The following is a 25269-nucleotide window of genomic DNA, read 5'->3' on the forward strand; positions in this document are numbered from 1 at the left end:
CATTCGTAACGAAACTGAGAAAATTAAAAAAAGGTGAGATTAAGTTTTCTTAATTTTCTCAGTTTCGTTACGAATGTTAGCTATACCCACAAATTTGCATTTTTGTATGGTTAATTTTCGTTACGAAACTGAGAATGTTAAGAAAAAATTAGACAAAAGTACAAAACAATGCAAATGACCCACAAACAACTCGAACAAGGAGAGTAAAAACAATGCTAAAACAAAAAGTTTATCACAACAATACCTACACTACTTACTTTATTGGTTTGTTACTTACCTAGCAACCATTGACACTAAGCCGTCAAACGAAAATAAATATTTCAGAAGCCGTCATGGCAACGGGATTATAGTTTTAGCATTAGCTTAATATACATAGATTGTTGATTATTTTACATTTCTTATTACTAAATATTTACTATTAGTAAGATGGAATTGAGGAGGAATGTGGATATTTCTCCAAATTCGGACTGTTTGAAAGGTGTTGTGGCGTGTCAGTGCGAGTTGGGTCGAGAGAAGTTACTCACAGCTCCTCCCTATCGATTCGCTTATACCAAAAGTGACGACAAATCGCGTGTATCAACAGCCCCCTGTGCCAGGGAGCTCGAGCTCTTCAAATGCCCCACCAGCCAGATACTCGTCACATTCAAATCTCCCGTTCACCTCAACGAATCTTTCAGCAAGGTTTTCCCAGCGAGCACCCAAGTTAAATTTGTCAAACGCAAATTAGCCAAATTACTTTCCGTGTCAAATAACAATCTCATATTAACCAAAAACAGAAATGTACTGAATGACAGCAGCCCATTGTCCGACTTAAAGACTGACGCTCTCGGAAATTTAGTTATTGATGTATTCACAAAAGACTCGGAGGAATTCCATCTCTCATCTATTCCGGTGGAGTACTACGTCTATGATCTCTTGCAAGCAGTTGCCCCAAAAAAGCGAATGATACCGTTCATTGCCATTAAATTTAGAGTGCGGAATCAAAATGGAATATTTACACGATCGTACCATTCTATAATGAAAGTTCATGAAGTCAAGAAGAATCTGGCCGGGCTATTTCAAACCGATCCGGATAATTTAGTATTGTTGAGGGGGGAAAATCCCCTTGCAGACCGCATGGCTCTTTTAGACCTAGACTTTGATAAATATGGCATTGTGGAAGTAGAGTTACTTACGAAAAATAAAGAGGTGTTAAATTTAGATAAACTATACAAAGAAATGCCGGTCAACGATGTTTTATCAGTCAATGTGCGGTTTGGTAACACTGTAAAGGCAATCAATGTTGAAGTTTTTTCCTTACCAATGAAGAAACCTTATTTAGGCGGATATAAAAATATACATACAGGTAAAAATACAACATACCACCAATAAACAATAGTCCAATATTTAAGCTTGCCATTTCATGTCCAACATCTCAGCTGTAAGTATCTAGAGACCGCGTAGGTTTGACCTATAAAAGCAGATTTTTAATACGAGTATTGTTATGATACGATCTCTGGCGCGTACCTATTGGTGCGCGATTATACACTGTCGTGTGACGGTCGTAAGTTTAACGTAACATATCAAAACCATAAGTTCTAAATTTTTAATATGTAGGTACCGTTCTCGTTGCACAGTCAGCATCAAATAGACAAAGTAGCTAAATACAGAATATACCTATATCGTAACATTCGTAACACACCTTTGATACCAACCATAAAAATAAAGGCTGTGGTAATAGGTACTTGGACGCCACACGACGTATGATGTGCCTAAACTACGTGTCTACACGTCATGATGATTAAAGTTATTGTAATTTGTTGACGTAAAATATTTTTTAGGACAAATTTATCATCATGCCTACACCCAGACACCGCAAAAACCTGAAAAGCTACCACCGGAAAAGAAGAATTGTCGAGATACACAAACAGCAGAGGAAAGGGAAAAGATTTATGTAAGTGCGTCAAAATTATACCATATAAATGGTAGGTTAAATAGGAATATAAGTACGATTAAAAAATAATAACTAAACTGTTAGGTCCACCGCCAGTCTCAACTCGCGCAAGCGCACGCTGAGAAATGGTTAGGTAGTTACCTCTAAGTATCTATATACATCGTAAATTGCATTTATCAATTCGTTATATTTACAACTTTTTTTACATAGGTAGGTTACGTATTGTTGAACGCTGTATCCATAAATTTATTTGAATTTAACTGTAAATTTGAAAGTTTAAACCTCGCTTTGCAAGCGTTCCTAAAGTTCCTATTGACGCTAACTAGTTCTGTAGACATTGAGTCTTTACTACATATTTACTAATTTATTTTTATTACCTTTTTACAGGACACTAGCTACAGCCAAGCAACACAAATGAACTCAACCCAAGCATACATACCGAACGTCACAGACAGAATCGTGGTGGCGCAGCATTATGAGACCTACGAGGAAATGAAGGTGCGCCTGAACCACGACCACTACGCCTCCGTCATCCAGCGGGCTTTCAGGCATCATCAGTTTAGGCAGAAGGTGGAACGGTGGCTGAAAGTATGCATGTGAGTTTTCGTTAATTACCTACATACTTAATCAATACTAATATTATAAGTGCAAAAGTAACTCTGTCCTGTTATTCTATGTTTTTTTATCATCATCATCGTTTTATCTGCAGCACCTACAAATGTGTCCTGGAAATTGAATTTAATTTAACGATTTGTTTGGTTTTGACGACCGGTCTGGCCTAGTGGGTAGTGAGTAGTGACCCTGCCTATGAAGTCGATGGTCCCGGGTTCGAATCCTGGTAAGGGCATTTATTTGTATGATGTTGATGATACAGGATTTGTTCCTGAGTCATGGTTGTTTTCTATGTATTTAAGTATTTATATATTATACCTATATATCGATGTCTGAGTTTTTCATAATTTTTTGAGTTCCGAATTAGATGTACCTAACGATATAATAGTTATGCCATGTTCGTTGCCGATTCCTGGTCGCATTTATTCGTTCATGCGCTATTGTCCAGGACACAATGTATAAGATAGCTACCAAGTTCCGATTTTTGTGGACAGGGAAAGAATAGCTCGCATGAAGGAGGAAGATCGTTTGGAGCGAGAAGCTATGGAGAGGCGTTTGCGCCGCGACCTGATCACCAAGACCTTCCCTAAAACGAGAGAAGACTTCGATCAACTTTACGCAATGGTATGTGTAACATGCACAATAGATGTCAGAAGTTTGTTTTACACAATATTTAAGTAAGTGCTTAAGTTGGATGTTTGGTTGGGATAGATAATGTTGAAGCAGTCGACGGTACCTACCTACAACCCAGAATTCCCAAAATTCCCAAATTCATTGAGGTGTCGCGGTAATTAAATGTATATATATCCACCAAAACTATGATTTACTTTCAGGTTGACAGATGGAAACACGCTGAGATATCCAGAATTTCACAACTGCATTCAAAAGGACCTAAAATTGCCGAATTCACACTATTACTGGATAAGGAAGTCGAGCTGCTTCGATGCATCGAGTCCTATCGAGTCAAAATGAAAGAAGACAGCCGAAAAATCAAAGAGCAGCAGTTTTTAGAAGAAATATCCAAACCTATAGCATGGTTCGGTAAGGACGACAAGCTTATAACAATGGAGACTGTAGAAATACAAAGGGCTAGAAAACTAAAGGAACTCTACAACTGTTTTCTACGTGAGGATATGGAAGTAAAAGAACGCTTGGAGCTTCTCGTGGATTTGAAATATGCTTTGACTGAGTTTCGCCATCCTCTGGCCGAAGAAATCATCACATTACTGGACAGAGAATGCGACCTCGTCGTTAGAAGGTGCGATGACCAACAGCTCGACTTTCTGAGAAGAAGAATCGCAGCTAGCGTGTTACAATTTATCAAAACATCTGAACTGAATTCTGGGGTGACAAAATGCAAGGACATCAGAGATTACAGGAAGATGGAAAACACTCGACTACACTACTGCGAGATGTGCAATAAAGTGAAACCTTATTCGGACTTCCCTCTAGACGCAAGAATGAGTTGGTTCCTGACTTGCAAGTCGTGTTCATGGAAGGACGCAAACGAGAACCTGTGGATCGACATGACGCCGTACAATTTCATACTGAGAGCCGTGCAGCGCGACGAGCGGCGCCGCAAGTGCTGGGGCTCGTTGGCGTTCGTTCTTCACGAGAAAGATATCTTCTTCATAGTGGAGAAGCTCTGGCATTCGCATTCCGCGATCAGCGAATGCAGAGACGTGACAGAGTTGAGGCTGTGCCGGTGGAACGTGCACGAGGACTGGTCGCCGTGGAACTGCTTCCTGGTAACAGTGGCGGAGATGAAGGCGCACCTGCGGCTGGAGCGGCCGGAGGAGGTGTACGACGAGGAGCTAGTGCAGAAGGTCGCGAACAAGCACAAGCTGGCGAAGGCCAACTTCGAGCAGATGACCACCGTCAATAAGCGCTACACGGAAACGGGCACGTGGCAGACCGTGCGGGCGCCGGCGGTCGCACGTGTACCCGCAGTAGAACCGCTTTAACCTTTTGAACGATGCAAAGCACGTAGGCTGTCGCGCCGCAGCATAACGCGTAACGGGCGATTATTTGTCAGAAACTGTAGTGCACAGCAAAGTAGTGGCACGTAGCGTTAAGCCACGAATCGACTGGGCGACAAGTGTAGCACGGCACGCGATGCTAGCGATATCTGCAAAGTTAGAACGTTAACGCTTGGCTTGTCTGACATTTGTTGCCTAGTGAAGCCCAGGCTTAACATAGGGTAGGTGAGCATCCACCAGAGCTGAGCGCAGTTGCAGTTTGAGGATGCATTCTCAATGAAGCACGCAAACGCACGGTCAGTTTAATAGAAATTTGACATTAATGGTGACATTTTCACACATTGCATATGCCATTACCGAGTGAGCTTGGTTCGACTCTACCACGATCAATTCTGGTGGATGCTCCTCTATATCAAAATGTTTAGATAATTATCATTACTTATCGATATTTTTTGAAATCGTTAATAAATCATGATTACCTAGTTATTTATTTATATTTGTTATGCACAGTCACTACACTACACTTAGTGTAGTCTAGTTTTTAGTTTGTTGTTGTCACAGTGCATACTGAAGATCAAAGGTGCAAGAGTGCTGTAAGCTTAAAAATTACCTTTGTATTCTATTATCATAACAAAATGTATACTTTATTGTTTCTTAAATGATTATGACAATGTTAACTCGGTGATTTCAATGTTTTAACACTAAACACAAGACATCATCTGGTCCTTGTACCTAATCATATAAGTAAAGATGAAACATAAGTAATGGTACTAGAACTAAAAAGAGAAACATGTGAAGCTAAAGGCGCTGTCGATCCAGCAATGTATTTTATTGCCGATTTCGTACCGCACAGGAGTATCAAAATAAAATCAGCTTATTTAAATTGTCCTTGTTTTAATAATTACACGTAATACTTTATAACATAATTACACATTACATATACAATAATAATTTCTCAAGATATCAAACTCTCGTGGTACTCTAAAACAACATACTATATTCAAAACCCAAGTGTGATAAAGGTGATATTTCATAACGAAATGCACGTTAAAAGCTACTCTTAGACAATACATACACGTGGTCAATAAATTACGTAAATATAATTTAGGCATCTGTACAACAAACAAGTCTCCAATTGTTAAATAAAACGTTACCAAGAGGAGTGATCCCGCCGCTGCGGGTTCCGCGTCACATAGTAAATGATTCGAACACCTTACACATGAAATAAAGCTGTCAGATCGCTGACGGTAATGCACGTGAGTCGCGTTCTTTTGGTGATTGTCTGCCTGAAAGTTGTTGGTTATTGACACTATTGTGAAACGTGGACTTTGTACGAAAATTCAAAACCATATTCTGCAGTCTCAGGCAGACAACCACTGTCGATCAATAACAGGCGGCCAATGACAAGAGCGGTTGCAGCCCGCGTCAGTTTCAGATGTACAAAGCAATGGAGATACGGCAGCGACGCAGGACGAGCTGAAAAATTGCATGGACACGTCTTGAATGAATTCACTCATAAAGTGGGCATGCTATTTTGCAGCTGGGTGTACATTGTCGCCCGACTGTCGCATACGGGGCGTGACCGGTCTGGCCACTGCTCGAGATCAGGCAAGAACTAGACAAACGTACATTGGCACCAACCCAATCTCTAAATGTGTAATAAATGTATACATAACAAAATTCATTTCATACCCCGTCTGTTAATGAAATTTGGAGAATCTCAAAAAATAAGGCCGATCACATCTTTTAAAAAGTAAAAATATGTTACAAATTTAATTAGATATTCGTTACTTCAAATTCAAGATTTACGATTTATCCCATAAAATGTGCTCCCGTAGTACAAATAAAGATGAAAAAATTAAGTAATCGGTGCGCCTTAGCAATTTGATATTTTATAAAAATATTAATCTAAACATCAAATTTGGAAAAATCAATTTCCGCTCTAATGTACAATCAGTCAATCGTAAAAAGAAGTCTTTAAAAAGTATAAAAACACAAAAATGGAGAAAGATTAATATCATGCGTTCACCTTCTTAGCCTACCCGCTAGTCAATAAAGTCCAACATCATAGATCGTCCTACTCGTAAATACCTCTAAACAAATAATAGTTCTCTCATTCGGGGGCAATAACGACAAGTGTTTGTACATTGTTTGATCCTCGCCGCGCCGGACGCAGCCGCTCGTCGTGGACTCCGGCACCGGACACGGCACGCTTCAGCACGACGAACGACTCGGCCCAGGCGGGGTGAGCTATCTCATCAGTTTCATTTCTAATCATCGCGCCTACGCTCATTGGAACCAGTCGAAACTATTTACAATAAGGATTGTGCCTCGGTAGAACAATTTATAAATTTGTAACTCTCTCGGAGTATTATACAAAAAGTGCGGACACGATATTCACAGAGAGGATTACGATATCAATATACACTTACTGTACTATTTTTGCACTTTTATATTGCCAGTTCGGTGGCTTAAACTCGGAATATCTCAATTTAATTAAGACTCCATAACCCATACCTGATAGACGTAAACTAACTATACCTTAATGGTCTGCGAATATTTACACGTTTCAGAGAAGGGAAATATATCGATACAAAAAGTTGAGGTATAATAGCCGTGTGCAATCCACCTATCGTTACATTACAAATGGCATACTCTAGTAATAGTGGTTGACAATATACAGGCGTTAACGTATCAATTTACACAGAACGATCGCACGAACTAACATCGTCAATAAGTAGGAAACATTCAAATCGGAACCGACGACTGGAACATCATTATTTCGCAGGCGACACAGACGTCGGGGGAACAACGCGGTTTACATTTTAGCTATCCTACTATAATAAAATCTAATATGGTGGAAATTTAACTAGCCGAGATCCTTATCATTCGTCAAAGTGCCTTTAAATCCATTAGACGCGACCGATTTACACGTCGATTAAGTAACGAATAAAATATGGTGCCGTTTAAAGGAACATACTAATTCTATTTCCACCCTACAACCGTCATGTAAACTAATAAAACTCAACTTTTTTTACAACGCTTCACACTATAACCGCACGCCGTACGCACCAGCGTTCTCGGGCGGGCACATTTACGATTTAACATCGTTCACCGGGACCGACAGAACGGAAGGGCCGACCCTCGCGACGTCACCGGAAGTAGAACAGGTGTGTCGGCACGTTCACGAGGACATGCGGTCGGGCTGGGGCCGGCAGTAGTTGAGGCCGCTGAGCGACATGTCCTGCGGCACGTCGGAGGGCGAGCTGCCGTAGCAGTGCGCGGCGTACGCGGGCTGGGGCGCGGCGCCGGCCGCCGGGTACGGCTCCTCCTCCGCCGCCTCCGCGTCGCTGCGCTCCATGAACTTGATGATCACATGCGTCGCCTTCACGTGCGCCACTATCATCGCCTCGCCCTGGAAACGTATGCAACGTTTTCATATTATGATCGACACTTCCCGGTTCCGGAAAGCGAATGTTACGAGTGGGTCCACAATGTAATGAAAACAATTAAGATGGTTATTTTTGATATTGGATCAGCTAATTCTGCACACACATCGCCGTAACAGTATCGAGGTGCTACGATAACGTCATTTCCTATACAGATATACGTTTTAGTGGCACTTCCACACTCTGTCCCTTCAAAGTCTGTGCAGAGCTTAGCGTGGTATTCCACCTGTCCAATTTCTTGGTCCAATGTGCGTTGTATCTCATTTTCTCATGAAGCAAAATGTGGACCCTTAGACGGACTCTACGAAAACGTATGCACTTATTTATAAAAGTATTCACTTTGAAAATAAAGAAGGTTATGAAATGTTAACCATGTAGAAATGTAGCTTTGCTCTGCATTATTTCGCACACATAACGGGAGATAGTGCTCGGCAGAATTATTTGGATTTATCCTTTTCACCGTTTCTTTCCGCCATCACTCTAAGCTACAACGTTTCCAATATACTCTCGCGTTTTGTACACATTCAAGTTGAAGATGGAAACGTTGTACACATATTTAATTACACAAACGGGTCTACCGCGATATACTTTCATTATCTTATTTTGGTGCAACTCAGCTGAAACGTCGGAATTTAAGGTATGATACATAAAAATAATGAAAGTATATCGCGGTAGACCCGTTTGTGTAATTAAATATGTGTACAACGTTTCCATCTTCAGCACGTAGATGGAAGTCCTAACTGTGCGTTTCTCCAGAAACTTCCCACCTCGCACACCTAAAACTTTGGAATAAACTGTCGCCCGCGGTATTTCCGAACCGATACGACTAACCTTCAAGAAAATAACTTACTTCGATCTCTTCCGTCGTCGCTTAGTACCATCTGGCGATTCATCATACAGATCATACTATAATACGTATATTCATAAAAAAAGTGTCGGCGGTACTCACACTGGCGGTTAGCGACAGGAAGTTGTAGTACTTCTTGAGCGTGGGCAGGAGAGCGGCGTAGCTGGGCACGCGCTGGCGCACGGCGGCGGCGTGCGCGGCGCTCAGCACGGCCGTGTGGCCCAGCAGCAGCGCCGTGTACGCGCCCACCATCGTGTGCTCCATGTGCGTGCCCGCGCGAGCCAGCACTGCGGCAAGGAGGTCACACTCAGGGGTCACGGCTTTACATAGGATACTGAGCGCTTAACCTTTTCGACGCCGTGTCAAACACAAAAGCTATCCACTGGGACGCCACGTCACCGAAGTGTCAAAACTGAAGTTGTATCGCTTATCTTTAAATTCGAGTAAATCCATTCGACCCACTCAGCAAATATCTACCCTATTACCTTTTCTTAATACCAAAATCGCATAATCTGACAGATGGATTTACCCGAGTTTGAAATTAAGCGACTCAGTTGAACTCACGTTGAACTTTATGCATATGCACGTAGGTCTATGTTGCTCTGTGGTCTGTGACGGATTAATCTTCGGCGTTGGACCTACGGTGCGGATATATCCGCCATAGGCGTCAAAAAGGTTAATGCACCCCCCAACCGTTAGTATAGTGCTTGCACGCGGCAGAAGAACAGGCGGGGGTCGAGAGCTACTTGCGCGATCTGTATGCTCAAGCATTTTGGAATAAGGCGGCCATGACTCGCAAACATCTTCATTAGCACAATTAGCCCGCGCCTTTACTTGTTCCGGTCACGTAGATAACGGCTCCTAAGAACTGATTTGATTGAAATTTCTCAAAAATAATCATTATCATTAATATTAGGGTCGGAGAAACATTAATTAAAACTTGAAAACGTTTACAATTATTTACTAAATCATCAGTAGCCATAGAGGATTGAATCACCACATAAACATTAATTTCTCTTAAACAGTGTCCAGGCCGCAATCGCATACTACTTATGAGCAGAATAGTCAAATGTTCGTCTGAATACTTACGTTTCGCAACAGTTTCGTCGATGTCATCTTGTTGTTTTTTCTTGTCAGTTTCACCATCAGATTCCTTTTCGCCATCAAGCAAAGCATCTGTGTTTTCTTCGGCTCTCCTAAATTAAAATAAAATATTTGAGTTATACCTAAAGCAATTACTGGTTATACAACATACTTTCTTATTGCCATAGCCTTAAACATCCCTACTAATATTTTAAATGCGAAAGTAACTCTGTCTGTCTGTCTGTTACCTCTTCACGCTTAAACCGCTGAACTGATTTAGATTAAATTTTGTATGGAGATAGCTCAAAGCCCGAGGAAGGACATAGGATAGTTTTTATCGATCCTCATCAATAAATATCGACTTCACACTTCAAAGTCTCCTGGTTCCAGCTTATTCAGCTCCATGAATGAGCTGTAATCCAGGAGATTATAACTCATATACACGTCTTGGCTTAGTGGACCATCTATTCTAGTCAAAGTGAGACTGGGTCACCAAATGGCGGACCCCGTTCCGAATCCAGACCTCCAACATATTTTGTGCTGTAGGTAGTAAGTACGTTACAATTGCTTATTTAATAAACTCAAGTAGAAACGGACCGCGATGGTAATTTTATTTTAAAAACCGGACCTAAAAATCCTAAAAAAACTAATTGGTGACCCCTGCTCTACGTCATCAAATGTAAAGCTGGTGCTTCGTATGACAATGTGATCGTTCTGGTGAGTACGTGCATACGTGCGCACGTTGAGTAACCGGTTTTCCCCTCGTTGTTCAGGACCAAGTCTAGTCTATCTATGATGTGTATATGTATATTTAGTAGAAGAGGTCCACGATCAGGTCCAGGGCGGAGACGGTGCGCGAGATGATGTCCTCGTCACTATCGACGCGGATGCGCACGTTGAATAACCGGTTCTCTCCTGGTTGTTCAGGACCAGGTCTAGTCTATGATGTGTATATGATTACCTGGCCAGGTCGACCCGCTTGTAGAAGACGTCCACGATCAGGTCCAGCACGGAGACGGTGCGCGAGATGATGTCCTTCGTCACTATCGACGCGGATGCGCACGTTGAATAACCGGTTCTCTCCTCGTTGTTAAGGACCAGGTCTAGTCTATGATGTGTATATGATTACCTGGCCAGGTCGACCCGCTTGTAGAAGAGGTCCACGATCAGGTCCAGGGCGGAGACGGTGCGCGAGATGATGTCCTCGTCATTATCGACGCGGATGCGCACGTTGAGTAACCGGTTCGCGTTCTCCTCGTTGTTCTGGACCAGGTTTATGAGCAGCAGTAACACCTGGTTAACATATAATTAAATAATTTAGCCTATATGCGTACCACTACTGGCACGGGCCTCCCGTAATTCACGAGAGGAATCTGGATAACTCGTGTTAGAAGTTAAATGCGCGAAATTAGGTTTTTACAGTACTATACCATTTTAATTATATTGCCAATAAAGTAGTCTCAAAGATATTCGGGTTAAAGATATTTTTATTTGTCTCAAAAGAAATATTACATTTCACTTATTGAGATAAGTCAGGAATTTTATAGGCTACTGAGCGTTAACACTAATGCAAAATATGTACATATTATTCTTATTAGAGGGTCAGTAATAACAAAATGAGATATTCAGATCAGTCACTCTTCAAAACGATTTGCTATAAATGTAGAGTTAATAAGAAAGATGAACAATATCATAACATGTTACGACCAATCTATCTAACGAGTAATAGCGTTATTCATAAACGTTAGTCATTTTGACATTTCTGATTCAACAAAATTCAACAGTGGTTTATATTGGTTGCTAAGTTTTATGAATAAGGGGGAAAGTAATTGCTAATTTAAAAGTTGTAGCGAGTGGAAAACAAACTTTGATCTTGTTTTTCTGTCAATTTGATTACCGGTTGCTGAAAAACAATTTTCCTGTAGGAAACTAGCCTATCTACACGCGAAAGATTGCAGTACATATAATAGTGAACGATGCGCTGACGAGAACGATCAAGCTGAAATGTTAACTTGAAGATGAAAGCGTCCTGAACGTGATTTGTTTGGTATGCAATCGTTGATACTCACACAAACACTGAACTCGAAGTTTTTGCTAGAACGATCGAGCTGAAATGTTAACTTGAAGATGAAAGCGTCCTGAACGTGATTTGTTTGGTACACTCACACAAACACTGAACTCGAAGTTTTTGCTATCTGGTATGAAGTTCTCTTGGTTGTTAAGGACGATGAGGCACATCTCCATCACGCCCGGCTGCTCGCCTACAACGCGCGCGCCCGGAGACACTACAAAGCAAAAATATTTCTATTTAACTTTATTGCAGTCTATGTTCTATTGTGAAGGTGGTTTCAAAGATAGCGCGCATTTGCACCACAGAGAGCTAAACATACATAGGAGTTTAACAAATAGCTCTTGAATTTCAAGAGAAACTTGGCTCAAGCGAAGGTCCATACCATACTAAACGCGACACCCTTTATAAGCACTATTATGCCAATGTTTTGCCGTCGATGTCCGCGAAACGAAAATTAGGAAAGTGAAGCTCAGCATACTTCAAATACGAAGGCACCGCTAGCTTGGATTGGTGGAAACACTCAGCAGCGCGAGCTGCAGGCGGCCTCGCCCGCGCAGCGCCGGAATAGCCGATCGTCTCGCTCTAACAGTACTGACCGTTGCTGGGGGAGAAGGAGTGCGACAGGTTGACGAGCACTTTGACGGCGGGCAGCGCGGCGTCGAGCAGCGCGAGCTGCAGGCGGCCGGCGGCGGCGCGCGCCTCGCCCGCGCAGCGCCGGAACAGCGCGCAGAACGTACGCGCCGCGCCCAGGGACTCGCCCACCAGATACAGCTGGTTGTCCTCGTTCTGCTGCGTCACCTAAGGAACATAAAGCAATATTATGTCGGTATCCGCGGAATAACCCGAATGGTCGACGCTTTGTGGCTTCGTGAACATGGAGCGTCTCTCGTGGATGGCTGGATCCCTACCGAGCGACGCGTGTGGGTCGCGCTCCTGCCGAGTCCTATCAGAGCGCGCCAGATCGTTTGGCGGATATGCAACATATGTGCTTACAAGATATTTCTTTTGCCCGCTCCATGCGCAAACATGAATGCTGGAAAACTTGCACATTCTTGGCGCTTTTATCTACAGTAGAACCCGCTTAATACGATCACGTTTAATACGATTTCCCGCGTAATACGCTATTTTACGCCGGTCCCTGCAACTTGTGCCTGTTTTCATACATTTTTTCACGGTTAATACGACTCGCGCCCCGCTTAATACGCCATCTAAAATTCCCGTTACGCACTATCTGCACATTTGTGTTAGTGACATAACCGTCGTACGGTCGTATTGTTATGCAATACGCCGTTAGCCAACATTTTTTAATGTGTTTATTACCTACCTTGTAACATGGCAAACCTGCATGTACAGCCACCGCGCGCACTGGCCGGTTGTAAATAAAAATATAAGGGATTCGCCCGTCTTTTGTTTTAAATTCATAATTTTTTCCTTTGGAAATGTTGTTGGACGTAGCACCGTTCTGTAATTATTATTTTTATGCCAATCTATGGTCTATGGTTATAATTAGTGATTAAGTTTAATACTAGGGCTGCCACTAATGCAGGTAAAGTTTGTATAATTGTATATATAAAATGAAGTTTAGGTTTATGTTGAAATCAAACCTAATCCAAGTCTTATTTGTACGTAATGTACGTCACTGGTTCTCGTAACGGAATGAGGCTTGGGTTAGGTTTCGACAAGCCTAAGAACGTACGATTGTTGCAGCCCTTCCTTCTACCTTTAAATTGAAGAGCTACTTATTACTGTTGCTGCTTATTATTTGGACGTTTGCTGCTGAAGCTTTTCTCTACCTACCTACGTTGCCAAAGCTGATTCCCGCACCCGCAGCCTAAGTTGATCGTACGGTTCGACAAAGAATGGGATTCAAGAACGCTAATGCCAGTGACGATATTTTATTGGTTTAGAATGTTTAGATTCAAGTACTGACAGAAATTAGTTTATTTTATTGTACATATTTTCATATTAAATTATTTACTATAAAGAACCTAGTTTTCATTTACCGCTCTAGCAAGCCGGTTAGAACCTTAGGTTTTTTGTTTTGTCTAATATTATATTATGTCGTGTCTTTTGTTGGGTCCTTATCGGCGTGAGAATGCTATGCCATCTGCTTGACGGTTATGGATCACGGAGTGCAAGCTATCACTCCCAGATTTTGATTTGCTCATTATCACCGGCTGCGGTATTTGTACATGAAAAGTTTTTTTTTCACGTTTAATACGATTTCCCGTTTAAGACGCTTTTTTGCTAGGTCCCCTGAGAATCGTCTTAATCGGGTTCTACTGTATTTGCCTAATCAATAACCGTCGAGGTGATTTTTGAAACATCATTCGATTATTTGGTCTATTTTTTTTTCTGTGCCGTTACTTCTAGAATTTTAGCCAAAACCACTTTATTATGTGGGTAATACATTTTAAGCAATACAAATTATTTTCATTTTCGTGTGCAACTTGACAGAATCATAAAAAAGTTTTGGCTAATGAGAGCGAATCCGTTACTGTCACACGTGTCACTAGAGTGTCATAGGGCAAATTGGGTTACACACATGCGATACTAGGTCGCTCAAGGGGTTGAAAAAACTTAGTAAACGTCCGCAATCCGTGGTTTCCAGGAGGTATTAGGGCGACGTCGATGTTAGGTAATAAATAGTATGTAATATCTGCCGTACTAACATTACATCCAGCCCATATATATACTCACGTTCTCCACCAGCACGCGCAGACAGCGGTAGGCCTTCCTCAGCACGTCCACGTCGGCCGGGCCCCAGCCGGCCGCGGGCGCCTCCAGCCGCGCTGCGCAGTCCTGGATGGTGCGCACGATGTGGTCCACACCGCCCAGCACGCGGAGCTCCTCCTTGTATATACTCACGTTCTCCAGCACGCGCAGACAGCGGTCGGCCTTCCTCAGCACGTCCACGTCGGCCGGGCCCCAGCCGGCCGCGGGCGCCTCCAGCCGCGCTGCGCAGTCCTGGATGGTGCGCACGATGTGGTCCACACCGCCCAGCACGCGGAGCTCCTCCTTGTATATACTCTCGTTCTCCAGCACGCGCAGACAGCGGTCGGCCTTCCTCAGCACGTCCACGTCGGCCGGGCCCCAGCCGGCCGCGGGCGCCTCCAGCCGCGCTGCGCAGTCCTGGATGGTGCGCACGATGTGGTCCACACCGCCCAGCACGCGGAGCTCCTCCTTGTATATACTCACGTTCTCCAGCACGCGCAGACAGCGGTCGGCCTTCCTCAGCACGTCCACGTCGGCCGGGCCCCAGCCGGCCGCGGGCGCCTCCAGCCGCGCTGCGCAGTCCTGGATGGTGCGCACGATGTGGTCCACACCGCCCAGCACGCGGAGCTCCTCCTTGTATATACTCACGTTCTCCAGCACGCGCAGACAGCGGTCGGCCTTCCTCAGCACGTCCACGTCGGCCGGGCCCCAGCCGGCCGCGGGCGCCTCCAGCCGCGCTGCGCAGTCCTGGATGGTGCGCACGATGTGGTCCACACCGCCCAGCACGCGGAGCTCCTCCTTGTATATACTCACGTTCTCCAGCACGCGCAGACAGCGGTCGGCCTTCCTCAGCACGTCCACGTCGGCCGGGCCCCAGCCGGCCGCGGGCGCCTCCAGCCGCGCTGCGCAGTCCTGGATGGTGCGCACGATGTGGTCCACACCGCCCAGCACGCGGAGCTCCTCCTTGTATATACTCACGTTCTCCAGCACGCGCAGACAGCGGTCGGCCTTCCTCAGCACGTCCACGTCGGCCGGGCCCCAGCCGGCCGCGGGCGCCTCCAGCCGCGCTGCGCAGTCCTGGATGGTGCGCACGATGTGGTCCACACCGCCCAGCACGCGGAGCTCCTCCTTGTATATACTCACGTTCTCCAGCACGCGCAGACAGCGGTCGGCCTTCCTCAGCACGTCCACGTCGGCCGGGCCCCAGCCGGCCGCGGGCGCCTCCAGCCGCGCTGCGCAGTCCTGGATGGTGCGCACGATGTGGTCCACACCGCCCAGCACGCGGAGCTCCTCCTTGTATATACTCACGTTCTCCAGCACGCGCAGACAGCGGTCGGCCTTCCTCAGCACGTCCACGTCGGCCGGGCCCCAGCCGGCCGCGGGCGCCTCCAGCCGCGCTGCGCAGTCCTGGATGGTGCGCACGATGTGGTCCACGCCGCCCAGCACGCGGAGCTCCTCCTTAAACCACTCGCCGGCGCGCTTCGAAGTTAGCGATAGTAGCGTCTCCATGGCTAAGTGACCCACCTGCGAAGATAAGGTCTTATACACTGCAGGCAATAGTCAAATAACAACAAATTGGACCGGATTTTTTAACAGCTACCCATTATATAATGATAGGCGAGTCCGTGTAGGGAAGCAGGGAATAATTCAATCCGTCTAGACGTATTAGCCTTTTTCACGCCAATGACGCCAATGCATATATCCCCACCGTAGGTCCAACGCCGAAGACGGATTAATCCGTCACAGACCTACGTACATATATATGAAAAGTTCAACTTCAGTTTTGACACTTTGATGACGGGCATCTGAGTTTGTGTTTAACACGGCGTGGAAAAGGTTAAGGCATTTGTTGCGCCGGGTAAGCCACGTCTTTATGCATTTTCGTGGGGGCTAGTTCTATGTGGATCCGCCTAATGAGACCTTCAGTACAAATTTGGTTTCGAAAAATATTCTCATTCATAGCTTTGAACAATAATTGTGTAAAAAAAAATCTTCCTCTATTATAGTTCTGATGTTACCTATTACAATATGTTACTCGTCAAACATTTGTTATTTCGTCTACCCAGCTTAAGCCCATCCCAGACTTGAAATCATAAAAACACTGGATGATCACTTACGGTAATGTTATCCAAATCTAAATGCTTGGCTTTCCCTTGGCTCTTGATTTCCGCGCACAGCTCCCGCACCCGCTCTTGCGTCTTTGCCAGCTGGGCAGACGTGAGCCCGCAGTCATCAAGCGCATTTCTATAATAAAAATGTTTAATTAAAAACGTAGAAGTAAAATAGACGATTGAGAATGGACGAACCCCCGACATTTTCACTGGAGTCCCCGACATTTTCACTGGAGTCATCTACACCATCATGTCAGCCAAAAAACATGTAGAGTAAGGCCCTCTCATCAAGGATTACCATCACTGCCGATAGTGAGCTGCCGTTATCCAATGGTTTCATGCGACCTGGGGCCTTACCATGATGTCCTTATTGCGATTCTGTTTAGGACCTAAACTGAATTGCTAAGGGACGGAGTTATGCGACTTATACAGCTCCGTCCTATAGCAATTCAGTTTAGGTCCTAAACAGAATCGCAATAAGGACATGGTAAGGACCCTGGACCCGAGTATCGGTGCAACTTGATGGGAGCGTTCAATTAAAAAATAGGTCAATAAGGGAATATTACACGAAACTCTGCGTAGGGGGCGCTACTACCACAATCCATCACAAGGTTGTTAACAAGGGTCTACCGCGAAACAAGAAAATCGAAATTTAGTTATCTAACGTCTCTATGACTCTTACATATTCGAGCGATAAAGAGGCAGATAACTAAATGTCGATTTTCAAGTTTCCCGGTAGGCCCTTGTTAACAAGCCGCCTTGATGCATCAATGTCATATTTTATTGTCTGTGAAAACTTGTCAAAAAACAGTTTAAGGCACAGTATGTATAAGTTACTCTATGGTTTACTAGCTAGCTTAGTGCTGCACTCTGGTGGCAGGACATTGCAGTAATACCCCCTATTTGAAATTAGGTTAAAATAAATTGTGGAAAAGAAATGATAACAAAATGAAAAAGCTCTTTTCTTTTAATCCAATCCACGGCTAAACCAATATCCATCAACACGATTTTCCGCCTATATCATCTTAGTACAGAATATGTGCTTCATACCGTGTCGTTAACATTTCTTTTCGAGCGTGTACACCAGTGGTGGGCAAAGTACGGCCCGCGGGCCATCTCCGGCCCGCGAATGAATTTTATCCGGCCCGCCGCCGGTCCTATGAAATAATTAGTATATGGCATTGGCCCACGATTATCAATTTATCACAAATCAAAATAATTTTTTCCTACATTTCTGGCCCTCCACTTAAATTTTCTAAACTTTCTGGCCCCCCATGAAGAAAATTTGCCCACCACTGGTGTACACTTTCCAGTATCAGGGGGATGCAACAAAATAAGAAGCATTGTAACATAACTAGAAATAACTTACTTGTGCGATACATCAGATTCGAGCAAATTTAACATGAGCTCCAGAGACTCCCGGTCCAGATCCATGTTGAGTCGGTCTTGGGACAGCACGAACATGACCGTCGCCGTACACAGGCCCAAGCTCTGAAAATTAAATGCAATTTGTAAAAACACAATTAAATTTTTCATCCAACTTTAAATTTACCGTGTTTGTTACTTTGTTTATTGTTCCCCATTATTTCATTGTAATGTTATAGTGGGACCCACGGAACACCATCGATGGTGCAGGCCGGGGTTCAGGCAGACCAAAAAGGAGATGGCGGGACGACTTGGACGCATTTTAACCGGATTGGCGGGACCGTACAAACGACAGGGTGGAGTGGAGGAAAAGAGGGGAGGTCTTTGCCCAGTAGTGAGACACTAACCTAGGCTAACAAAAAAAAAGGTTATGGTACCATCAACTTCATTAAGTTGGTTTAATGATGGAGACTTAAGACATCCATGGCCATTGGAGCTCCGTAAAAAATAACGCAGACTTATTAAGTTATAGCTCATTAGAATCGTCTCAAAGAGTAGTAGATTACCCACTGCTATGAAGAACATAATGTTATAATGAACGTGTGTATAAAAAATATATATACATGCTGTTTACGTAAACTGTTTTTTGTGAATAAAACAATTTATTAGATAGATAGAACAAATACGTCGAAGTAAATGGCCCATGAAACGTCAAGTTTATTCATAAAGAAAGTAAAGTCCGTCCGTTTTTCTAAGATCAAGTAAAGTACGCCATAGTAAATGTATGGCGAACATGATCTTAGAAATCGGACAGGCCATACATAATGCACAGTCGAATCTGTCATGTTAAGTGAGGCCCTATTTGATAGATGGCAGCACTCGCATCACATCGGATAACAGAATCAAATCCTATGTAGGTCACGTTACAGTTATAATCAAATTGACCTGAGATGCTTTTAAGCTACCGTTCCGTAATAATAATAACTGAAGATGTAATTTAGGGAGCGTATTTATAGAGTTAATGAGTGCTTCATGTTAGTTATAAGAATATGTTCCTTACATTTTTTTTTTATCGATCCGTCGTAAAGCTTGAAAGATAATCGTTAAAAACTAACCCCCTTATTCATAAACGTTTACTAAAGTTGACAAGCCGATAATAATCGTTTGTCCCTTTCCGACGTATTGGTAAGATGGATAGGGACAAACGATTATTATCGGCTTGTCAACTTTAGTAAATGTTTATGAATATTATGAATAAGGGGGTAAGCCTTTACTTTTGTCGCTAGTTGAGAGTTGAATGACAAAATTCTTAGTCCTATGACTTGTCGCATGCTGCACATCATTTTCCGCATAACATCACTTGTCGGTAGCTTTATAATATAATGGTAAGATGAAGTAAACAAAGATAAGCTCAAAAGAGTGACGAACGGCCGGCGGTTAATGACGAGAAAATATAATAAAATATAGGGTTGGCTGTAGCTACTGTTTTTTTTTGTATATAGGGACTTAGGGACCGTGCGCGTTGGAGTCTGCCTATAGTGGATGCTCCTGAATCGAAAACTTAATCTTGACTTGACATTGGCACTTCACACCCATAAGCATGTGCTGTCGCCTACAGTTCACTTTCCCTATAAAAAGTTTCATAGGCTCCTATATAAAAAGTTTCATAGTCTTCGATATCAGTCCGTCGATTATTATTGATGCAACCTGGATGCAATTAGACCAAAAATATAAGCCTATATGTACGTGCGTACCTGGTCATTGGTAGCGTCGTGCAGCGCGCTGAAGAACTTCTGCACGGTGCCGTGCGCGCGCAGGTGCATGCGGAACGCGGGCGCCGTGCACTTGCTGGCCAGCGTGATGGCGGACAGGCAGCGCGTCGAGATCGGGTTGTTGTCCTGTTGTTTACATAGGTATTTCGACATTAAAAAAACAACCCCTTGGATGCCCAAAAACCTGAGAAAGCTTAAAGGCACTAATGACCCTGGCAATGTGATTTTCGACTAATCTTTTATTTTAGGCACTCCCTATCCTCAAACATATTTTTATTCTGACTGTTAAATTATGGCTCATTTAGATGAACTCTCTGAGAACTCGCATTCGATTTTCGTAACATTAAAGACTACTGAGGTGAGCAAATTTGATTGACCTACCAAATGTTACAATGTAATGTCGAATGCAAGTTCTTGTACATAGGCAGCAACATTTCAAAGTAACTAACCTGTAATGCGTCTAGAAGGTAATCTACATCATCATTAAATTCTTGGTACTCTCCAATCTCCTGTATTTGATGTGCTTTCTTTACATTTCTCACTACTGTGTAATACTGTAAGAAAAAAACAGGAATAAATTAACAAACCTGCTTCAATGAAACTGTACTTACAATTTTCCATTACTTTGTATTTCAAATGATGGCACTATCATTCTGGGTTGTTCATCCAATGCAAACAAGTTTGGTTGCCTGACGGCTCCATACTTTTCGTTTTACGACTAACTATGTGAATGACCCAGTATCATTGCACCATAACCCTGATCTTTGCTTTGGCCAATGACATAACTCAAGGTTACTTAAACAAAAATATACTAGTTACATTCGTTTTAATCCATAAGTACTCAATAACTCATAAATACTCATGCAATTTACAACTTTAGTGCAAACTTATCAGAAATGTTGTTTTACAGCAGTTTAATATTACATAAAGAAAAATGTACATATACCTCCTTAGCTTCTTTAGCACACCTAACACTAGTATAGGGCTTGACAGCTTCAATGGATGTTGGGTCATCCATGATGGGATCAGGTGCCCTATACCTTGTGACCTTCGTGAGCTCTTCAGGCACCTGGCTAGCTGGATTCCTTACTTCCGTGTTCTCGGGCTGCTCAGGCCGGGGAGTTTCATTTCCTTTCTGCAAATTATAAAAATATTTGACGATTACATCAGTCAATAATAAAACTTGCTATCAATTATCAATAATAAACGTGAAAACAGACTTTATACCATACAAATTGCTATTATGATAACAACCCATTGTTTTGTGGTAAATTTGACCTTATTGTGATAGTCTCAAGTTCATCATGATAACTTTATGCATGAGTACTTACATCATTGGCCCATTCATGTTTATATAAATGGCGTCTCTTCCTTGCTGGTAGTGGAGATGGATTATCATTAACAAGTGATTTGCTCTTGAATATAGAACCCTTCTTTTTGGTTATAACTAATTTCACACTAGGTTTGTCTTCGACATGGTCATCATCAATGCCATGCGGTGATTTAAATACATCCTCCTGTTGATTCTTTTGAGAATCATCCTCAGAGAATTCAGTTGGACAACTATTATAATCAGAATCTGTAGCTTGAGTGGGAGGTTGTGAGTGACTACCTGCATCATTTATATTTGATTCAGGTGCAGCTTCCATTTGTTCATCTTCTAAAGGCTCATGCTGGTTTTCTTCTTGTTCATGCGTGGGCTCCTGAGACAGCTCAGCTCCATAATCAGGGCTAGCGTGCTTGTTTTGTGATGCTTTAGCTTTTTGCTTTTTGTGCTTGACTTCTGTTTTCCCCTCATCTACATTTGAGCCTGACAATATATCAATCAAATCATTCTTCTCTATATGAGATTCTGCTTTGCTTTCATTCTCCGCTGCAGCAGCCTCTAGCACAGCAGCCTCATGTTTCTTTCTCCCTCTTCTACTTTCTTTTTTAAGGTCACTGACTGTTTTAACGGTTTGCTTGCTTGAATGGCCAGAAGTCAATTTATCCAAATAATCATCATTCTCATTGTAGTTAATGACTTGTCTAGCTCGACGGGCCCTACCACCCTCTGGGGGCTTAGGTTCTGGTGGTGGCTCTGTTGGTAACACGTCTATCCTAGGAGATTTATGTGACAACCCAGTGGAATCGAGCTTTGCTAATTGAGACTCAATATCATCTTCCCCACTTGGAGCTTTATTTCTGTCCTTGTCACTATCATTACCTGGGGAGGCAAGGGTCTTGTAAAGATCATATGTGTCAGAACCAGGCAATGGCGATGTAGCTTTTTTGGCATCTTCATCTATACTGGCTTTGTGATGTTTCTTATGTGACTTGTGTTCTTTTTTATCCTTTTTCTTTTCTTTTTTGCTTTCTTGGCTGAGACCACTACATTTGATAGTGATTTTAAGACCCTCATGTTTTGGTGAACATATTGTTTCCATGGATGGGCTCTTTTTGTGATCTATACCAAGATCTGAATGCATGTCCATAGATGAATGCCTGTCAGAACCAGGTGATGTGAAACCTTCATTAGAATCAGTACTGACTATCCTCGATGTACCCTTTGATATTCTTAGTACAATAGGAGGTGGTTTTCTTTCTTCATTACCATCTTTGCTCGTAGAGGGGCTCACCACCTCTTTACTAGTTGAGGGACTGGCCACTTCCACTTTAGGGGGCACAGGGCTTGAGACCAACGGGCTTGTTTTTGGTGATGATACTCTCGGAGCTAATGATTCATATCGTGAAAACTCAGGAATGGGACTGTTGCTGCCATCTTCAGCATAGTTAATTACTTTATCACGATTGCGAACCAAGTACCGTGTACTCCTAGGTTGAGCGTTTTCAGGCTGTGGTTCTGCTTTCTTGGCAGCCTTTGTAGCCACAGAACTTTTTCTAGCTTTAGCCTTTTCAGAGTTCCGTCGAGGCAATTCTGGTGATGAAGAGTCCCTGTTGTACACTCTACTTCTTTTGGTAGCTTTCTTTTCTTTGCTATTCGAAGGGTGCTCCGGGGATAATGGAGCGGCAGGTACTGGTGGTGCATATGTAATTTGAGGAACAGGTGGGAAAGGCTCTGCATTGCGCGATTTGAAAAATTTCTTAGGTTTAGGTGGGGGTTGATCTGTTTCCACCGCAGGCACTGTCAGCGGACTGTTCTGATCTTGGACTGGCTTTTTAAGAACATTACTGGTGTAGGCTGTAAATAAAAATAATATGTCATCAGATCTAATTAATAACAATAATAGCTATTTCCAAGTCATGGGAAATTGTACTAATATTATGTTTATTGTGCAATTAGTCACTTTGTATCCTATGATAATAAGAACTTTAATTTAACTTTCATAGGAAGTAGAAATCCACAATCTCTAATCGGAACTATAAACTACGAGTGTGTGAAAGTTTAATTGAACAATTTAGGCTTAATTCCATTTCTAAGTAGTGGAGTGGACCAAAAGGCGGCAAAGACGCAGAATACATAAAGTACTTATTGTATAGAGTATAATAGTTTTGAAGTCTTATAAATGATTAAGTACACGAAATTAAGCGAACGTGAGGTAATCCTTACCGTAAGGAGCGCTTCTAATCGACGTAAAGCTGGTGATTCCCCACTTCCCGACCGTGCCCGCTGAGCGAGCGGCCGTCGGGCAATTACTATTTTCTCTAAACAGGGCACTATCAAGCGGCACGGCCACACTGCCGCCTCGGCCTCTGCCCCAGCGCGACATAGTGATAATTTCATTAATAACGATGACACCTGCACCGTTTCTCCCGAATCAATCACCTCTTCAAATGTCAAAACAGCAAGATACAAAACATGCCGTCCTACTATACGTAATATAACTGACACTCAATACGAGACTACAATCACTTTTAGCCTATTCTTTTACTTTCTCCGAATGATATGAAAACACAATCAGTAAAGATACACCCGCCATTTTTACGGCAGCTAAGTACTTTTCTCACAGAAGGACGCATCGACTGGATGATTCTTTAACAAGCGTGGCACGATTATGTAACTATCGTTAGAATTACCGATTTTCTTTGAACATATGAGGTAGATAAATTAATACCGACTAAAACAAATTTTGATTATGACAAATCCGACACAAACTACGATGTTGTCATCTCATAGCACAGACGGCGCCATATTGGAAAACAAGATGAAGTAATAATTCAGCCAATGGGGCAATGGCGAAATGAATACAATACAAACTCAAAACTTCTTGTCTATGGCTTACTAACCATAAAGGAAATGATGAAAAAGGCCCGGCTACACTTGTAAATTAATTTTTTTGATTATTTCAAAAGCCTCCTCCACACTCGTGCGCGAATCGCGGCGCAAAGCCGCGAACGCGAGTGTGGAGTCCTGAACGCAGACCTGCGAAATCGACTCCACCCTCGCGTTCACGGCTTCGCCCGCGATTCACGTGCATAGTCTGGAGGGGGCTAAATATGAATACGTTTTATGGAACACAGACATAATTATACTGGGTCAAGCAAATCTTGTCAGTAGCAAACGGCGGTAAATTTGAAAAATCGCGGGTTAGCAACACTGTTCGAATAATGCGAAAATCGCGTGTCATCTGTGTTTTATCTGTGGAATGTGGATCGCGAATGACAGCCATCATCTTTGTTTACATTCTGAGGGTCTACCGCGAACCACGTTCGAAGTGTTGCCTCCCTGTCAACTTTACGGACAAATTTACAAGTGCGATAGAGAGGCAACACGTCGAACGTGGTTCGCGGTAAGCCCTCTGAATCGATTCTATTTTAAGAGATATTTCTGCTGTGTCACCAATAAATACCAATATATTAAATAAGATTGTACTTAATCAAAGCTAAGGTGCCTAAAATGCCTACAGTGCCAACTGAGAAATCTAATAAAATATTAAAATTGGACATCTACCTGCTGAAGCCTGCTGAAACCTGCTGAAAAACAGAAAATATGGATGGGTACCGGCCAGTATCCATCATTCCGGTTGTCGCTAAGGTGTTAGAAAATGGATTGTGTTGCCGACTCACAACGTTTTTAAACTCGACAAATGCAATTTCCGACCGCCAATATGCGTACAGGTCCGGCCGCTGTACCACCGACCTAGCACGCGAAGTCGTACGCAGGGTCTTGGATGCTCTGGAGAGTAAACAGCAAGTAGCGATGCTCTGCTGTGACCTCTCCAAGGCTTTCGACGTGGCCGACCACAGCGTCGTCGCGGCTAAGCTGAAACATTACGGCGTACGTGGAAATGCTCTTAGCCTCCTCACTGACGGTCTGCGCGGTCGATCGCAGGTAGTCGTGGGAGATGGAGGGTTATCCAGGTCGGACCCGCTGACTACAACTATGGGTGTG

General features: G+C 43.2%; 2 protein-coding genes across 2 annotated transcripts; one reads left to right on the forward strand and one right to left on the reverse strand.

Moving 5' to 3' along the window:
• Positions 1–320: 320 nt before the first annotated feature.
• On the forward strand, positions 321–5322 carry LOC134805840 (IQ and ubiquitin-like domain-containing protein). The gene is made up of 5 exons (XM_063779046.1): positions 321–1345; positions 1821–1933; positions 2321–2529; positions 3040–3169; positions 3379–5322. The coding sequence occupies exons 1-5, from the start codon at positions 427–429 to the stop codon at positions 4507–4509; spliced, it is 2502 nt and encodes an 833-aa protein (XP_063635116.1). The 5' UTR covers positions 321–426; the 3' UTR covers positions 4510–5322.
• Positions 5323–5398: 76 nt separating this feature from the next.
• LOC134805831 (protein wings apart-like) lies at positions 5399–24093 on the reverse strand. The gene is made up of 14 exons (XM_063779040.1): positions 23488–24093; positions 21269–23118; positions 20884–21072; positions 20387–20491; positions 19920–20063; positions 18170–18291; positions 16807–16933; positions 14843–16213; positions 12571–12772; positions 12070–12188; positions 11033–11196; positions 9910–10016; positions 8923–9107; positions 5399–7939 (listed from the first exon to the last, which is right to left on the reverse strand). The coding sequence occupies exons 1-14, from the start codon at positions 23645–23647 to the stop codon at positions 7709–7711; spliced, it is 5076 nt and encodes a 1691-aa protein (XP_063635110.1). The 5' UTR covers positions 23648–24093; the 3' UTR covers positions 5399–7708.
• Between the last annotated feature and the right edge of the window lie 1176 nt (positions 24094–25269).

This window comes from Cydia splendana, chromosome 2 (genome assembly GCF_910591565.1).
Source record: "Cydia splendana chromosome 2, ilCydSple1.2, whole genome shotgun sequence".
Taxonomy (NCBI): Eukaryota; Metazoa; Arthropoda; class Insecta; order Lepidoptera; family Tortricidae; genus Cydia; species Cydia splendana.

Bases quoted from the DNA above. Each gene is read 5' to 3' on its own strand.
- LOC134805840 (XM_063779046.1), top strand. From the start codon at position 427: ATGGAATTGAGGAGGAATGTGGATATTTCTCCAAATTCGGACTGTTTG. The intron at 2,530-3,039 runs GTGAGTTTTCGT...TTTTGTGGACAG, and splicing joins CGGTGGCTGAAAGTATGCAT to GGAAAGAATAGCTCGCATGA. The intron at 3,170-3,378 runs GTATGTGTAACA...ATTTACTTTCAG, and splicing joins TCGATCAACTTTACGCAATG to GTTGACAGATGGAAACACGC.
- LOC134805831 (XM_063779040.1), bottom strand. From the start codon at position 23,647: ATGTCGCGCTGGGGCAGAGGCCGAGGCGGCAGTGTGGCCGTGCCGCTT. The intron at 12,773-14,842 runs GTGAGTATATAC...TATGTTCCTTAG, and splicing joins GTCTGCGCGTGCTGGAGAAC to GTGACGCAGCAGAACGAGGA. The intron at 9,108-9,909 runs GTAAGTATTCAG...TCCTTGCCGCAG, and splicing joins CGACGAAACTGTTGCGAAAC to TGCTGGCTCGCGCGGGCACG.